At 35.6% G+C, this 17,264-nt stretch overlaps 2 protein-coding genes across 14 annotated transcripts in view; one reads left to right on the top strand and one right to left on the bottom strand.

Moving 5' to 3' along the window:
- Window positions 1-10,322, bottom strand: part of LOC106179218 (dedicator of cytokinesis protein 9) — a 92,422-nt gene extending 82,100 nt beyond the window's left edge. For all 12 annotated transcript variants that reach the window (XM_086997671.1, XM_086997673.1, XM_086997672.1 and 9 more), the window contains exon 1: window positions 10,149-10,322. In XM_086997671.1, coding sequence (XP_086853797.1) covers window positions 10,149-10,247 — 99 coding nt within the window. In that variant the 5' untranslated portion in view covers window positions 10,248-10,322. The remainder of the gene's footprint in view (window positions 1-10,148) is intronic.
- Window positions 10,251-16,751, top strand: LOC106179223 (uncharacterized). Of its 2 annotated transcripts, XM_086997687.1 has the most exons (6): window positions 10,251-10,423; window positions 11,564-11,747; window positions 13,324-13,430; window positions 13,828-13,874; window positions 14,492-14,933; window positions 15,146-16,751. In XM_086997687.1, exons 2-6 carry the CDS (start codon window positions 11,642-11,644, stop codon window positions 15,149-15,151), a joined length of 708 nt encoding a protein of 235 aa, XP_086853813.1. In that variant the 5' UTR covers window positions 10,251-10,423; window positions 11,564-11,641; the 3' UTR covers window positions 15,152-16,751. The 2 variants fall into 2 exon arrangements, with proteins under 2 accessions (XP_086853813.1, XP_086853815.1); XM_086997689.1 differs by lacking the exon at window positions 11,564-11,747 and having other exon boundaries at window positions 10,258-10,423.
- The last annotated feature ends 513 nt before the right edge of the window (window positions 16,752-17,264 follow it).

Here is a 17,264-nt window from a genome sequence, read left to right as displayed (position 1 = left end):
TTCTGCTTTATTGACTCAAAGCAAATTAAAGAGCCACCTTTGGAGAAACCCCTGACACATAATTCCACTTAACAAAGGACAAGGTAATAAGCACCCCAGACTGATACCATACAATATTAACAGTAGAGCACTTCTAAGTCTTCACACCACAAAGCCCAATTAACAACTGAATAAGAGCAAATCAATATTTCATGGAATTGCATTATTTCCAAAACATGTGGCGGTGTGAAAAATCCAAACAGTTAGGCTCTGACTCAGTGTATGTAACATTAATGATGTAGTTCAGTCGATCTTGCCAAATATAAAATTTTAATGCTGATCCATTGTATGACATATTTATTTTTTTTTTATTCATAACTTCATCATCATTCAGTATATTTTTCTTTTCTTACTTATTTTAATGAGGTCAACTTTTTTTGCCACAAGCAGCAGACCATGCTTGGAAAATGGTCATCTTAACCAGGATGTGGGTGGTCTTGGACTTTTCTACACTGTTACTGCCTGGTAGCTCCACCTATTGGACATCATTATCTTGTGAGAAGGGAGAATGATAAAATAACCATTTTGGGATTGTAAACTTCTGTATAAAAATGCTTTTTCAAATTTATACCTTTGATAGTCTTATTATTTTTAGAATGATCTCATTGTCACATTTTGCTTAAAAAATAAAATAGTAAAACCCTAAAAAAAAAAAAACAAGCCAATCATATCTGATCTCTCACAAGATCCTGTAACTGCTGTTCTCCCAATCTATCACTGGCAGTAGAGCATTCCAATTTCACCTTGAAGGCAACATTTCACTGGTGTTCACCTTTCCTATTTGGTTCTTTACTGAAGATCACTCAGCCTTCAGAGTCTTAGCCATGTGAGCTATATATATATATATAGAGAGAGAGAGAGAGAGAGAGAGAGAGAGAGAGAGAGAGAGAGAGAGAAAAGCTGTCTTCAGGGTCTTACGGAAGACAGAATTTTTCAAGTTAACATTGACAGGCATCTAATGTTTTCTATTGTAAGACAATCAAAAATGGAGGATGGATCAAAAAAGATAATGTGGAAGACTGTCAGAAAATATCTCTGGGTTCGCCCCTATTACCTCTAGTCTAGATACATCTTTGGCTAGGTCAGTGCAGAGATCTAGGTCTACTAGCTAGTACAGAGGAACTACAGTTAGTCTTCACTTTAGAATCAAGATTAAAACCTGGTTCAATCCGGGATAAATCTGAAGTATCCCATTATGGGATAAATCTGTAGTATACCCCATTCACACTACAGTTGCAAAAATGCGCATTTCTATAATTGGGATTTTTCGTGAGGAATCCGATTCGGTATTGCGTTCACACTTGCAAAGCGAAACCAATACCCACGTTGGAAATTTCAGGTTTAACTTCCTGTTTTGAACACTCGCGCATGCGCCGCACAGAAAAACTCAAAATACCAACAAAAAAGTGTGACGGCAAATGTATCTCAAAAAGACATTCCAGCATTCTTGGGAAGCATAAGATGGCAAAATAAGTTTGTTTCCTCATGTTGTAGTGAGTGGTGACCTCCAAATACGTTTGGTGCAATTGCTAAAGTAATAAACAAGTGTTCATAGATACCCGCACTTATCTGCACACATGCGCAGTAAGATCTGTACAGGTGTGGATTCCGGTAAGTTATTCGGATCGCGCTTAGAAATCCACCTCGCTTGCAGGATTTTGAAAATTTGCATTACAGAAATCCTCTTGCGTTCACACTACTGCATTTATTCGAATTGTGACCTAATTCGCAACTTATCCGGATAACTGAGCATAGTGTGAATGGGGTCGTATTCTGATAATTCCATTACCAGGATAAATTTGAAGTATCCCATTACTGGGATAAATCTGTAGTACTTATCCCATTCTTAAAAACTGAAGTACAGTACCTGCAGGTCTCAAATATCAAATCCAGCAATATCTTATTCTATGTGAAATAGGCCTATTAGTACTTTGCTTATCTACCATGGCAGTAAGTGCAAGTAAACAAACAGTACCTGTAAACAAAGGGACGTAAAAGTGCTAAAAATGAGATCTGGGTCCTTGTCAGAGGGGAAGTTTTTAATGACTAAATCTTGAAATAAGAAATTATTGGAGGCAGTGAGTTATTTGAAATTTGTGCGAAATAACAGTAATTAATTTATCCTTGGACATAATATAGCAATTAATTTATCACAGCAATAATCATCTTAAGCATGTTGGGGCCTCCATTTAAGTTCTTCAATCACTAATGAAATAATCTAATCGTCTTGCGCTGCCTCAGTCTAGCACCCCATTCCCATAGATTAGATCGACCTACTTTAGATCGACCTAACTCCCTGGGGGTTCACGCTAAATAGCTGTCAGCCGGGCGGACACGAAAGTTAATTACCTCCTTCCAGCTTGTAGTAGGCGGGACGGAAACTTAAGGCGGATTATCTGACAGCAATCTAGTGAGACTCCCCGCGGTGATAGATCGATCTAAAGTTGTGGGAATAGACCCTAGGTGTCCGCCCTAATGTGCCTGTCATAGCCAATGATATTTTCTCGATAAATAGCATTATCATTCATTCACTCACTCAGTACTTAGTATTCTCAAAATTTTATTTATTTTACTTTTTTTAACACACAATTACAAGGCCAACTCGATCAATATTTTTTAATATCTTAACTTCCTCTTTTATTCCCCCCCATCCTTCCTCATTGTAACCCTGGATAAGTCTACTAGAAGTGCTTGCACTTACTGGTACATTACTAGTACAAGTACAACATTGTCTTGTGGTTTACCTCAAAAGAATGATACAGGTTAACCTAGTGTAGACGTACAATAATGTCCCCAGACACGTATACATATAAACATGTATTATTCAGCAACAAATAAGCACATAAAAAATGCGAAACCCATGCTGGTAACAAACACTGAGTTTACGTCATCTGTCTTGGCAATTGGAAAAAAAATAATTCTAATTTTTAAAAAATATTTTTGCACCAAGTTTTAATCAATTTATTATTTATAACAGGATATAATGGTGATTGCAGACCCATATTGTATGTGTAATAGTACTACAGGGATGTGTAATATTACTTTCTCTTACCTTCCCAAGAAGATAAATGGCTTTCATACTGAATGCCCCACATCCTTGTTGAAAAGGAGCAGATATCCCATTAATCTTATAATGAAATTATGTCACCAAATACTGCACAAATGGTAATTTTTATACTGTTTTAGTAGCAAGGCTTTTTTTTTCATAATAAAAAGACTAAGAATATAAATATGTCGTGTTTACTCTCTGAGACGTACTGTAGGTGATAATTCATTAAATGGCCAGAAGGTTGAATATTTTATCTTAATAGCTTCTTTTGTATTTTGTCAGCAAAATACCAGGTATGTACTAGTACTTAGTGTACAAGTTCACAAAAGTATGTGCTTACAATGTATAAAAAGCATGCATAGGTAAACACATACACAGAAACACACACTGTGACACACAACACAAACATGCAAATATACACACTCATACACAGGAAAACACAAACATAAGTACACAAGACTTCTTATGAAATCAGTATCACCCATTGCTATGGCAGGAATCAAGACATCCATTTTCACAAATATCTCAAGTCCTCTATGGACCACAAACTGCTCTTTTAAGGACAAGAGTTTGTTTACAAACACTTGACGTGAAGAAACTTTATGGTGGTTATATAACATTAGGGTGTGTTCCCATAGCAGATAGGCCAACCTTTCTCATTATAACTCCTTTCTGTACAATGTGTATTTATTTTAAGCCATGTTCAGAATGTAGGTGGGTTGACCCTCTTTACTATAACCAGATCTTTTGCAGACTGTCTGATGTCCAGAGCAGCAAGCTACCCTCCCCTCACTCCTCTCTCTCTCTCTCTCTCTCTCTCTCTAGAAGTGCCATTCCATGTGTTTTGGTTGCCTAGGTAAGGAAAAATGAGGTATTGCCCTTTCTTTCAATCATATAGCCTGCAAAGAAATGTCATACTGAGAAGGCATGACTTATCTCTAATGTGAACACGTCTTCAATAAAGCCTCTTTTATGGGTAAACCTGATAAGGTTATAGCCCAAATGTTTACATGGGTCCTATCACCCTTCAATAAAATAGTTCATCTGATTGAGCATGTTGTATGGTGATATTCAAAGCACTCTTTCATACCTATGACTAGGAAAGATCTGGGGGGAAATTTTCTTTTAGGCAAACTGCTGGATAACTATTGACAAACCGACAATCAAAGATAAATTTGTTGAGAAATAACACTGATAACAATAAATGATTATATATATATATATATATATATATATATATATATATATATCTGTCTTCAAAGGTATAGCTAAAATCATAGTATTATTATTATTATATGAATACTGAGATGGTTACTACTAGTAATATTTGCCGTGCTCCATACATTAAAGCTCCTACAATAACATATATATTTTTGTCAATGGAATCTTTGTTGTTATTTCTTTTTCTATTCACAAGATTAATGTCTCTCTCTATTTATAAGTGCTTTATCTGTCAGACTCAATATATCAAAAGTGTTATGTATTTGGCACAGAATACATAAAGGAGGTTCACTTTGATGTGTATGTTATATATCCATTTGTCATATAGTAACTTTAATATAATGCTATATTGTTTTATATTTAGAAATATATTTGAGTACATTTGGGGCATTTCAGCAGGGTCATACAGAGATCAGTACCTATAATGCAAATAACCCTCTGTCAATCCATTTCATTTATCTAACTTCCTGTGTAAGATTTTTTTTCTGATTTTTTATTCCAATCTGAGCACCCACGCACAGTATTTCTGTTTGTAATTTATCTGTGGAGGAGGTCAATGTGTGTTAATAAACTTGCCATCTATTCCAGAATGTTCTCTGCTCTCAGTCTAGACAACTTGGCAATCTCGACTCATCTATCATTCTGGATCTCAGATAGGAACTCCAAGGGGAGAGTTTGAAAAGTGAAAGGCAGATTCTGTGATGACATATGGAATTATTATCGAAGGATAGTCGAATCTTCTCACCATAATGCAAAATGCCTGTTTAACATCAATCCACGGATTGAAAAAAAAAATTAAAGGATACTTTCAATATTATCACACTCGTGCTCATCTAAATGTCTGTATACACTCTCTACAACCTCAGTCAATCTCTTCCTTGTCTGAAAAAAAAGACGATTATTGATTCCTCAAATATTTCCCGCAGGTCTCAGTGTGTATATTTCCAAGAATTCTGATTTTCGAATCTCTCTCTCTCTCTCTCTCTCTCACACACATACACACACACACACACACACACACACACACACGTATAGGAGCATGCATGGGGATGCAGGAACACACTGCTCTCACATGTTCATCTACAGCCAGAGCTACCTGCTTAGTTTATTCCAGAAACTCCCCCCCCCCCCACACACACACACACACAACACCACTCAGACACCTGCCATTACAAGGAAGTTAAAATCACAAACACACCAGCAGACCTCCCAGACTACACCATTGCCAAAGATCATGTGCCCCGTTCAATCATATGTCTATAGCAAATACATAAGTACATAACGGTTCCACAATTTCATACCCATGCAAATAGCATTAAATTTTGTGCTAGGCACACATTACCTTAATAATCAAAATAACTTTCATTTTAGTTCCAACAATCAACAGTAACATGTGGAACACTTTATTAGGCACGAAATAAATATCACGATCACTGTCATAAATATTAGTAATATATTGTCTGTCAGATCCCACTGTTTACATGTCTTTCACAGCTTCCGTAAATGTAAACAATAAACAAACATGAGAACAACAAATATATATATATATATATATATATATATATATATATATATATATATATATATGGTCATCAGTATAAAAGACAATGTAGGGAATATATTTTTTTCACTTCTAATATCTATCCTTTGGTGTACTAAAGATGAACTGAAGTTACAGGTCTACAATAAAGAAATTATAGGTGTGAGCAATAAAAGTTTTTTTGTGCATGAAACTATTCTGAAAGCTTCTGGTATCTGTCTATGGATGATTACATTTTAGCTCAAATGACTTATCCATCCAATTTACACTGGCCAGGTGGAGCTATCCAACAGCAATCCCGGTGCCATGCAAACCACTTTCTATTCTGGTAAAAAGATGGATCATATACATCAATAACTAGAGAGGTTTGACTAAAACTGATCATGGACACAAATCAAGCTATTTCACTGTAGAAAACTGATTTCTTTACCACAAACAATTGCAATCAACATGTCTAATGTTGTGTAAATCCCATGAAAACCATTCCAATGGGTCTAAAAAGTTGTGTGCATACCAGTCACATTTCTAGAGCTGATTCCACCTTTGCCTTGTCTAAATCCAGCACGCATTCTTCACACAATAATGCTTTCTCTCACCTTATACACTTGTAAAACGTCAAGGTGATATAAATAACTAGAAATGCAGGTGTTTAGGGTGGTAAAATACCTGTATAGTTCTAAGGTAAGACATGATTGGTATGGTAATTATCCAATAAATTCAAACAACATGAATTAATAATTTTATCCCCCCCCCCCTTAAAAAAATGTTTTATAAGTAATACTTAAAAATGTCACTTAATTCTTTTTCTGTTCTTTTTTTCTCGGAAAGTTAATTGCTTTGTGTCAGAAAGTAAAAGTCTGACTGTGATAAATCTTGTAAAAACACAATATAAGCAAAACTGAATCATCTGAATATTTTAAGTAATTACCGTATATATCCAAAGAGACACTACAGATATCTACCTACAGTCTATTTTAAAACATTACAGGTCATGTCTGGGTATATATTGTACAACTTTTTCGTGAACAGGCCCGTAGCCAGGGGGGGTTCGGGGGGTTCGAAAGAAAAGGTCCACTCTGGGTAAAATTTGATCTATGTACTTGAAGATTTTATGGTAAAAAGTCCACTTTTTCAGAAAACGAACCCCCCTATCTGAAATTGCTGGCTACGGGCCTGGTGAACCTATCAATTCTAAAATGAGAATGTATCTAACACCCCATTTCCATAGATTTTTAGATCGATCTATCCCTGTGGGGAGTCTCACTAGATTACTGTCAGCTTGGCAGGCTTAAGCGTCTGTCCCACCTACTAAAAGCTGTAAGGGGGTAATTAACTATGGTGCCCGCTCGGCTGACTGCAATTTAGCGTGAACCCCCAGGGAGTTAGGTCGATCTAAAACTTAATCTTTAGATCGATCTAAATCTCTGGGAAAGCACCCAAGATAGACCTGTAACCCGAGGGGGGTTGGAACATTTCAACCTTTTTGCCAGAAAAAAAAAGATCCATTCTGGATCAAATTTGATCTAGCTAGGTACAAGATGGGCTCCTTTTCAAAGGTCCACCTCCCCTTTAAGATTGCTGTCTACAAACCTGTAAGAATACATATACTTTGAGAGTATGGCATTTAAAATGTGTGTGTGTGTGTGAGAGAGAGAGAGAGAGAGAGAGAGAGAATATACAAATACATGGGGTAAAGACCATCACTAACAGTGAGAAAAAAAGAAAGAGAGAAGGGATAGAAAACATGGAGAGAGAAAAAAAGCACAAAGATACTGCAAAATTTTATCTAGGACAGCTCCCAAGACATGCCAGTGTTTTCAGGAACAACAAATAACCCTGGTGCATCCTTAATGTTTACTCTGCCGTTATTACCTGCAGGGAAGCGCCATACTGCTTGTGCCATAAAAACCAACAAAACTGACGATTTGCCAAAGCAAAAACCAACATGCTTTGATGAGTACAACATTTAGAAGATAAGGCATGTACTGAAAAGAAGGCACAGAGCTTTTTTTTAAATTTGTTTGTGTGTATACACAGGTGTAGTACAAATGCACCACAAATGAGTTTGACTTAATCTTTCATTGTATTTTTTTTAACTTTCTAACATGGTAGCTTGCTCCACGCCTACCCCCATCCCACACATTTAAATACACACACAAACACACATATGCACAATGATAAACTTTCACCTCAATTAACTGGTCACAAACAAACATACTAGTATCTTATCACTTTCACTTTCTCACTGTTCATGAAATGAAAGAAGGTGTTGCAGCTTTTGTGCACATATTAAAAAAATTAAAGAATCTATATGTATAAGTGTCAGTTCAGGGTAAACACTATTTCTCAATAAATTTCAGCAAAAACCATAAATCATTATTCCCAATAGAACTTGTCTTGTTCATTATAAATATGTTGGTCTCTTTATTCTGTGCTCATGTCTGCTGAGCCATCATCCTATCTCCTAAAATACTAAAAAGAAAAACTGAAAATTTTACTATTAAGTGGGTACAAGGTAGAGGTTTCATTCTTTGTGACCAAAAAAAAATGAATCTTGAAATAAAATATTTTGGCATTTGGCACTGTTCATGTTTGAAATTTGTGAGTAAATTACCATAACAATACATGTTAAGAGTAGCAAGACTTCACAATAGGGTGCTGTACCAATGCTCACACAACTTTCACTAATTTGTCATTTGGCACACTATATAGTCAGAATTTGGCCCATTTGCAATTGGGTTTTGACAGAGGAAAGATCATTCATCAGTTCAAGCTCCTTTCATATTAACAGTGATTTATAAATTGACTGCCATAGCATCAGACCATGGAACTGCCTCTGAGGCACAAAGAACACAAAGAAGATGAATCACATACCAAACATCAGCTGTGTGATTTCCGAAATGACTCCACTTGTAAAATTTGGATAAATATTTACTGCAATCAATATTTTTGCTGCTGCAGATTTCCTTATACTATCTAAGGTGCACATGTATGGGGTTGTTGTTTGACCTTTGTTCTCTTGCACTGGGTATGTATTTTGAGGAGACAGAAAAAGGAAGGGAGGGGGCAGCACGTTGCCTCCCCCCACCCCTTTAGATCCACCATTCAGTAACTAAGTATGTAACACTGCCTGATGAAATTCTTTAAGGCATTATATATCATTTTGTTAAAATAGAATGTCATTATTTAAAACAGTTTGTCATTAACTGCCATCAACAAAAGGGGGAGAGACAGTGCATGGTCTTCTCCCTTGGATCCACCATTGAGTACCTAGGTATGCAATACAGCTGATGAAATTCTTTTAAGTATTAGATATCATTGACATTTTGTCATATTTAAAACTGTTTGATGTTAAATGGCATCAACAAAACATGTGCCCAACTTAATACAGCATTAATGTGCTTGTTAACAGGCTTATCTCATTTGTCTGCCCTCAATGCCCTGCCTCAGGTGATGTGACTATCTCTTGGCATTGTTACATCACAGGCATCACACCCAAACAGCCAGTGAACCTGACCACTGCCTGCTGACCAAAACAAATACTTTCCATCCAGGGGTCATTCTAAACTATGTACTATAATAGGGCGAGAGAGAGAGAGAGAGAGAGAGAGAGAGAGAGAGAGAGGAGGGGAGAGGGGGGGACATGTACCTTAAAATGAATTTAGCTTAAGATATACTAGTATACTATATATCTAGTATATATAGCTAGAATATACTAGGGGTATTTAGCAAAAGTGTACTGAGGGTTGTGACAGGTGGACTGATCTGATGATCTCTCTTGCCAATATATTACTCTTTACCAACATAGGCATCAAGCATATGGGCTTAACTGTGACTACAACCACTTTTCCCCACCCCAGTGAGGCAAATTGATGGGAATTAAGAAAAAAATATAAAATAAACAAACACTGCTATCATTGTACTTTATGTATGTCATACAATGTAAGCACACTCAATATCCTTGCATCTAACCACAGTAAGGTAAGTGCACACTGCACTAAATAAAAACACGGAAAGGTGTTAGTCAGTGTGGGTAAGTTACAAGGGATGGGTGATCACATAGTGGGAGGGGTCGGACACTTATTATTTAATTCTGATTACCATATTAGTGTCACTCATTATATACCTGTGAGATCTGTTTTGATCTCCATTAATTGTCTTCATTGTAAAGATTGGTTATAATATATATTAGGTATTTATATAGGCTAAAATGATATATACACTCACAAAAAATACAGCGGCCGAAATAAGGATTTAACAAAATGTGAGGGTCGCGTCGAAGAAACACACTGCTCTTACCATACATGTGCTTTCTCGAACAGCTTGCGCTATTGTCTCTCGCATTTGGGCCGCCATGCCCGGCTTGCTTAGCCCTCTAGTAAACTTCCTCTCAGACATCTTCGGTTCTATTTTCTGAACAAAACGTATATATTCCACTTTGGCTACCGCCGTATTCTATCTTGCCATCTTGATTTTCCACATGTACTACAGAGCCATCTATAGCAATGTAATTTCCGGTATCGCCACCTATCGTCCGATCGGCCTTGTAGCCTGTGGTGATTTACGGGGATCATGTAAGTATGATATTTATCGCGGGATTCCTTAATAATCTGAAAATTGGAAACACAAAGTATCTTAAGGCCAACATTAAGCATCCTGGCCATATTCTAGTATAAACACGCATGTACAACTTCTTGAAAAATCTGTACTTTTTTACCGGCATTTTGGGTTCAAACAAAAATGGCCGCAGTCGTTTATTCATTTTCTAAGTCCAAATATGCAAAAAGCTAAGTAAGAAAACCTAACGTAACCCACTCTTTGTGAAAGTTGTCCTTGAGTGGAGTAGAATCCAGTTGCACCGCAAACACAATGGCAAGTGGTGGAATTGTTTTTTAATGTACGGAGCATAGCGAATCACGTGGTCAGTTTTACATATACCATGCGGCTTCAGGTGTTAAATGAAGCATGCCTTATTGCTTTCGTTCCGAAATCATCCCAGCGAATAGAATTTTTTCTTGAACGTACATGGCATTTTTATAGATCGAGATTGAAAAAAACTCACGAAATGCTTTGAATGTCAGTTGGAATACTCTGGGTGGGTTGGGAGGGATTTGAGAAATGTCTGGGTGGTTTAAAATGTTCATCTAGTTGAATGTCTTGACAAGGAATTAAGTGCATTGTTAAAGCAATATATCATTGTTATCTTAACATTAGATAAAATTCGGGTTATGTTAAGGTTATATTGCTGCTAGGTGGAGTTGACAGCTTTTCTCCTTTAAATATTTTAAAAAGGTTTTCTACTAAATTGATTTTAAGCTATTTTAAAAGTATTATTGATATTTTGAAAAAAATTGAAATCTGTTTTATGAGCGGTTTGTGTCCTCAGCTTAAAGTTCTAATGTTTTGAATATTTGAAAAAAATCAGATCATTTTCAATTATGAAAGTATTTTTTCTCTCAGCAAAAAGGGAAAGAAACATGAAACAGATTCCACCTATCTATCCTCCAAATTTTCACTGTGGTCAAAAAGAAAATGTAATGAATCCAGCAAAATTATGATCTTTAAAAAGGCATTTTACTTATGAGGTTTTGACTGTATTAATTCCAGTGAAAGTTATTCGCACTCAGGAAAGGTGAGAATTTGTCAACAGCAACAATTCAATCTTGCTTTCTAATTGAAGACTTGTGTTTTTTCTCTGATTCTTCGAATACCAGAATTGTACTGAGCCCCGAAAACAACTTGATACCTGTCAAACTGATTGCGATTCTACCTGATACTGTGTTGAAGTGAATATGGATTCTGATCAACAGAAAAAGATCTACGTGGGCGGTATAAGCTATCAGACTGATGAGTCTACATTGCATTCTGAATTTTCGCAGTTTGGTGAAATAGAAGAAGGTATTTTTGGGGTAGCAGTTAAGATATTATGTTATGTAAAGAAAGTAAAGTTGTTTTGTTGGCAAAAGCCAATCTTTGGGAGGGGGTTGTAACTTTGTTTGGATGGATGGCTTCAGAGAGTTTAAAGTTTTGTCACTAAAGATTGAATTTAAAATTTTGATTTTTGGGGGTAATTTTGGAATCGAGACTTTGTATTTCTGATGTTTATGTATGATTAGATGCGATTTGATTTTAGAATTATTTATTTGAAATTGTTCATCCATAACTACAAGTCAGAGGGACAAAAGTGTGATTTTTCAGTGACATTTCTACTATAAACATTATCAGTATTGAATTTTCTGAGATAAAAAGTGTTTTGTCATCTATCAGCAGTGTTGTTCCATGCAAAATATAAGGAATTTCATTCTCTAAACGTTTTGAATTAGGCAAAATAAAAGCATTGCATTCTCTGAGAGTATTGTATTTGAAACAAGAATTGTATTGAACAAGATTTTGATATCTGCATATAAGGAGATGAAAAAAAAAACGAATTTGAAAATGTAAAGTCACTGCCTCAGAACCCCAGCTTGTGCTTACTGGATTTGTGAAATGTGTTTTGCATAAATTATTCTTGTTTTACAGAAGAGTGTTTTCAGCAGTGGGGGTTTCAAAAGTGGAAGTGAGAAAAAAGTATACCGAGTCGAACAATATGCTGTTTTAGTATTTTTAATGCTTTCTTTTTAATTCTGTGTGAAGTTTGTCACTGTTAATTTAGTTTAGAAAGTGTAACTAACTTTTTTCTGTACACTGCAAAAAAAATTTGTTCAAATGCTTATACAGGGTTTTAAAGGACAGTGGGAAGATTTTTAATGTGAAAGAAAAAAAAGATCAGCCTCTGACATATAGATTGGCATTTGTATAACATTTGTGAAAAAAAATAGTTAACTAATATTTTTTATGATTATTAGTCCATGACATGAAAAATATTTTTCATAGCTCTTTATTTCAATAAAAATGTGCATAAATGCAGAAATCCTTGAAAAGAGAAAGAAAATAGATTATTCATTGTACTGTTATTTTTATAGAAAACGGTGCAAGCTGGAAATTTTTTTATGTATTTTTTTGCATTTTATGTTCCAGAAAAAGGGACAGTTTAAGTCCAAGGGCAGTAGTCTTAAAACATGCAGGTTTTAAAGTACAAATTTTTAAGTCTTATTGAGTATTTATTTTCACTGCCTCCAATATACAGGACTGCTGTAAATGAACATTAGTCAAAGAGCTGTCCCCGACTATTGAGTTTCTTACCTGAAACCCTTGACCAGCTGAATTTCTAACCCAGTGCACAATTTACTTTTTTAATCCTCACATTTTCTTCGAGGCTGGTAGAATCTCAAGCTGAATTTTATGTTTTGTGATAGATAGATATTTATGTAGGGTTGGTGTGTTTGTCTTCACTTGGGTTGGTAACCGGGCTTCCACAGACGGTGACTGGAAGGAAAAAACCAACTCCCCCGTACCTACCAAGTGGATAACCGTTTGTATGTATGACCAGTATTTGCAATCTCTCACGCATGTGTTGGTGTTGTTCTGTTTGCAGTCGTTATCGTGAAGGACAGAGACACTCAGCAGTCCAAGGGGTTCAGTTTCATCACTTTCCAAGATGATGCATCGTGTCAGAGTGCCATTGACGCCAAGAATGGAACGGTGAGTCTGATTGGTCATTGATACAAGAAACAACAGCATGCTAGTAAACACAGAAATCCCCTGTTACTTTTATGAAAAAAAAAATTAATTATTATTATTTTTTTTTTAAGAACGTGTATTTATTGTTAATCTCTTTTGATTTACATTTTTGAAATTATTATATAAAGGAAGAATGTCTGCAAAAGGGCAATAAAGTGATCACTCCTTAATGTATAAATTATTTTTATTTAAAGTACTTAAAAACAAGTGACAGTTAATAGTAGAAATCAGATTATATGTTTGTGGTAGGACTTGATTTTTTTTTAATTTATTTATTTATTTTTTTATTATTATTATTTTTTTTAATTGTAAATGTAAAACAAGACTGCAGTTGTGAGATTTGTTATTACTATTACAGCGCTTGGATGGACGGACCATCTCGGTGGCCAGAGCGGTGAGATCCAGGTAAAGAGAGAGAGAGAGAGGAGGAGGGGGGGGGGAGAGAAAGAAAGACAGAGAGAGAGAAAAAAAGAGAAAAAGAGAGGGGAGAAAGAGGAAGGGAGAGAAAATAAAACTTCACAGATATGTATGTCAAACTGCCTTTGTTGTTAGTGTTGCTTTGAGATCAGATGTTTTGTGCTTTAAAAAGCAGTGTTGTACAAAAAAAAAGTAACTGAGTAAATGAGATCTCTTAAAATCATTTGATTGAATGGAGAAGTAAAGGCACCTGAAGACTACAAATTTTTAACTCCCTTCTGTTGAACAGGTAGAAATCTGGTCTTGTTTTATCTGTGGGAGTTTGCCTTACATATTCAAGAAACATTTATTTTATTTTATTTTATTTTATTTTATTTTATTTTATTTTAAAGGGTGTAAATATCTGTTTTATTATATGATTTTCAATTGTGGTAGAATTGGAGGAAAGTCACAAAAGTGAAATCACCTCTCACTATATGCCCACCAGACAATATTTTCGATTCTTTTTCATATAAAATCAATAACATTTCATTTCTTTTTCATATAAAATCTGTAACAACTTTTCCAGTTCATTATCATATAAAGTCTTATAACAATATTTTCAGCCGTGGAGGTAGAGGAAGAGGGGGCGGATTTGGAGGAGGAGGTGGCTTCAGAGGCCGTGGCGGATATGGTGGTGGCCGTGGCGGATATGGTGGTGGCCGTGGTGGATATGGAGGTGGCGGATACGGAGGTGGATATGGAGGCAAACAGGGCGGATACAGTAGTGGCGGCGGATATGGTGGTGGTGGATACGGAGGTGGACAAGGCGGATATGGCAGTGGTGGATATGGAGACAACAGTGGTGGATATGGAGGTGGCAGTGGCAGTTATGGAGGCGGCAGTGGCGGATACGGAGGAGGCAGTGGTGGATACGGTGGAGGTGGATATGGAGGGGGCGGCAGTGGTGGCTATGGAAGCGGCAGTGGCGGATATGGAGGGGGCAGTGGTGGTGGTGGATATAATGATTACAGCTCTGGTGGATATGATCAGCAACAGGGCGGATATGTGAGTATAGAGATTACTTATACTCTCTTTCCCCTAATTTCTTTTGAAGTGATATTTTAAATCTTTAAGATGGATCTGGTTTTATTGGTCATATATATTTCGCCTTCTTAAAGTTGACTAGTGCTGATAAGTTGAGATTCTAAAATTTAAAAAAAGAATATTTGTCTTTTTATGTATGTTTCAATATTCGTTTGTATTTCTTTTACTTTTAGTATTAGCTGTGAGCAGTGAAGACCAGAATAAGAAGTAAATATAAAAGCATACATTACAAGATCAGGACACTGGACTTTTTGTAAAAAAAATAAATAAATAAAAAAGATGCATTTTCTATTATGTATAGACTTGGCAAGCATCTTAGAAACCACAAATTAGCACGGCTTTCATAGTGCTTCTCTATTTTCATACCATTTGTATTGAATACCAATCGTAGCTATTCAACTTGCTATAAAACAAGCCATGTGAAAGTAATCAACCATGCAAGATAGAGGCAGGATTATTAGAATTATCAACTCGAAAGGACTTTCTTAGAAAACTGTGCAGTCATCAGGCAAGAAAAAATTCTCTGGGACACATTTAAGGGTCTGCAGAATCTGTATCCTAGCATTTGCTTGAGGGACCATGTTTGAAATAGTACATACATCAAGAGAAAAATCAATGGATTTGTAATCATGATCGTCCTGCGCCATTCCATACTTATGAGGTGTTCATCAAATTCTCCGAACATTGTATATTTACGATGAACTAGCATGGCTAGTAATATTTGCACCAGTTCAGTATTTAATGGCAAATGTTACATAGACACAACTTGAAAACATTTTGTGTTTAAATAAGGGGAAGATATATGTAGACAATAAGGAAAAATCTTTTGACCTCCATGTGTATTTGTTTATATAAAGAATGATAATATCTTAATATGCGGTTCTTACAGAAGTTTAGGGGAGGTTATAGATAATATGTAAGATTTATTTTCCCTTGATTAAATATTTTGATCACAGGAGTAAGCATGGGTTCAAATAGCATAAGTACTAGCATTCTTGACTTGGAAAGATGATTAATTAATTTATTTTCCAAATGGTAACAATAGCTTATGTCCAAGTGGTTTAAATGATAGGCAGAGTTTTTTCTCAGAAAAAAGGATTCAGCAAAATGTTTAAATGTAGGGCGATTTGAAGCCTGACTTACTTCATTAATTGTATTATCTTTGTAGATTTAATAACAGTATACAAGAGGTTAAATATCAGCAGATAATAGACTTCTGCAAAGTAAAAGTGATGGAAGTCGCATATTAAAGCCAAAATGATTGAAAAATGATGTCATCCTACTGTTTTACGAGATATCTGTGCACCCTTTTGTAAAGCCTGTAATTTTTTTTTTTTTTTTTTTAGCTTCTTAAATGACAGAGACAACTAGTTGGATAGTATGTTAATTTTCAAAAGATCCTTTTCAAAAGATTTTAAATCGGGATTGGATTTTATTTTCATTTAGTAATGAAAGTAAGCCATACTAACTGAGAAAGGACTGTATTTTGTATGTGAGATTTAGTTTTGTTATGCTATAGTTTTGAGTGGTTATTTTGCTTCCTGGAGTCCTGGTAATGATATGAAAAAAAACACAAGTACTGCAGACTCTCCTTCTACTTCAAGGATGGTATATAAATATTTCATGTATGATTCAGTTTTGTACTCAAGTTTCCATGAGATAAAAAAGTTTTTACTTGTACAGAGTATAGGGATATAAAGCATTCTATGTTTTTATATTGTTTGAGATTGAATTTTCCGTTCTTCATGACTTAACAATAAATCTGGCATTACATTGTGATGGGGCAGCTCTGTTATGCTTGACTTTTAAAAGTTCTAGTGATTAATTTAACCTTTTTTATGTACAGACACAGATGTGTCTGTACATATTGCCATCACCTGCGTCTGTCGTCGTTGCCGATGCCGGCGCCGTGCACTTTCCTTGTAAACACAATAAGTGGAGGGCAGTTTTACTTTTTGGCTTTATATTTACAGAGCTGATGAATATTCATAAAACGCAGGTCAAGTTCGAAAATCAGCATGATCAGGCCATTATTGTAGAAGTTATGCTGTTTTTTCACTTTTCAGCATATATGCAACACTGTTAACACAATATAAGAAAAACAGATAGGCCAATTGTCATTAAACTCACAGGAGTGGTCAATCCTGCTAAAATGCATTTGAGTTAAAAAATCAGCATGATAGGGCTATTGTTTTAGAAGTTATGCTGTTTTTTCACATTTCCTCAAATTCAATTCTTAGGCGTGTTAACAGTCTTATTATTTAATTAACAAGACACATAAAAGTGTTTGTT

Source organism: Lingula anatina, chromosome 10 (assembly GCF_051362555.1).
Source record: "Lingula anatina isolate TDL-2025a chromosome 10, LinAna3.0, whole genome shotgun sequence".
NCBI lineage: Eukaryota > Metazoa > Brachiopoda > Lingulata > Lingulida > Lingulidae > Lingula > Lingula anatina.
The sequence above is the reverse complement of the archived record's forward strand: the minus strand, read 5'-3'. Positions and strand labels throughout refer to the sequence as shown.

Bases quoted from the DNA above. Each gene is read 5' to 3' on its own strand.
- LOC106179223 (XM_086997687.1), top strand. From the start codon at position 11,642: ATGGATTCTGATCAACAGAAAAAGATCTACGTGGGCGGTATAAGCTAT. The intron at 11,748-13,323 runs GTATTTTTGGGG...TTCTGTTTGCAG, and splicing joins GTTTGGTGAAATAGAAGAAG to TCGTTATCGTGAAGGACAGA. The intron at 13,431-13,827 runs GTGAGTCTGATT...TTACTATTACAG, and splicing joins TTGACGCCAAGAATGGAACG to CGCTTGGATGGACGGACCAT.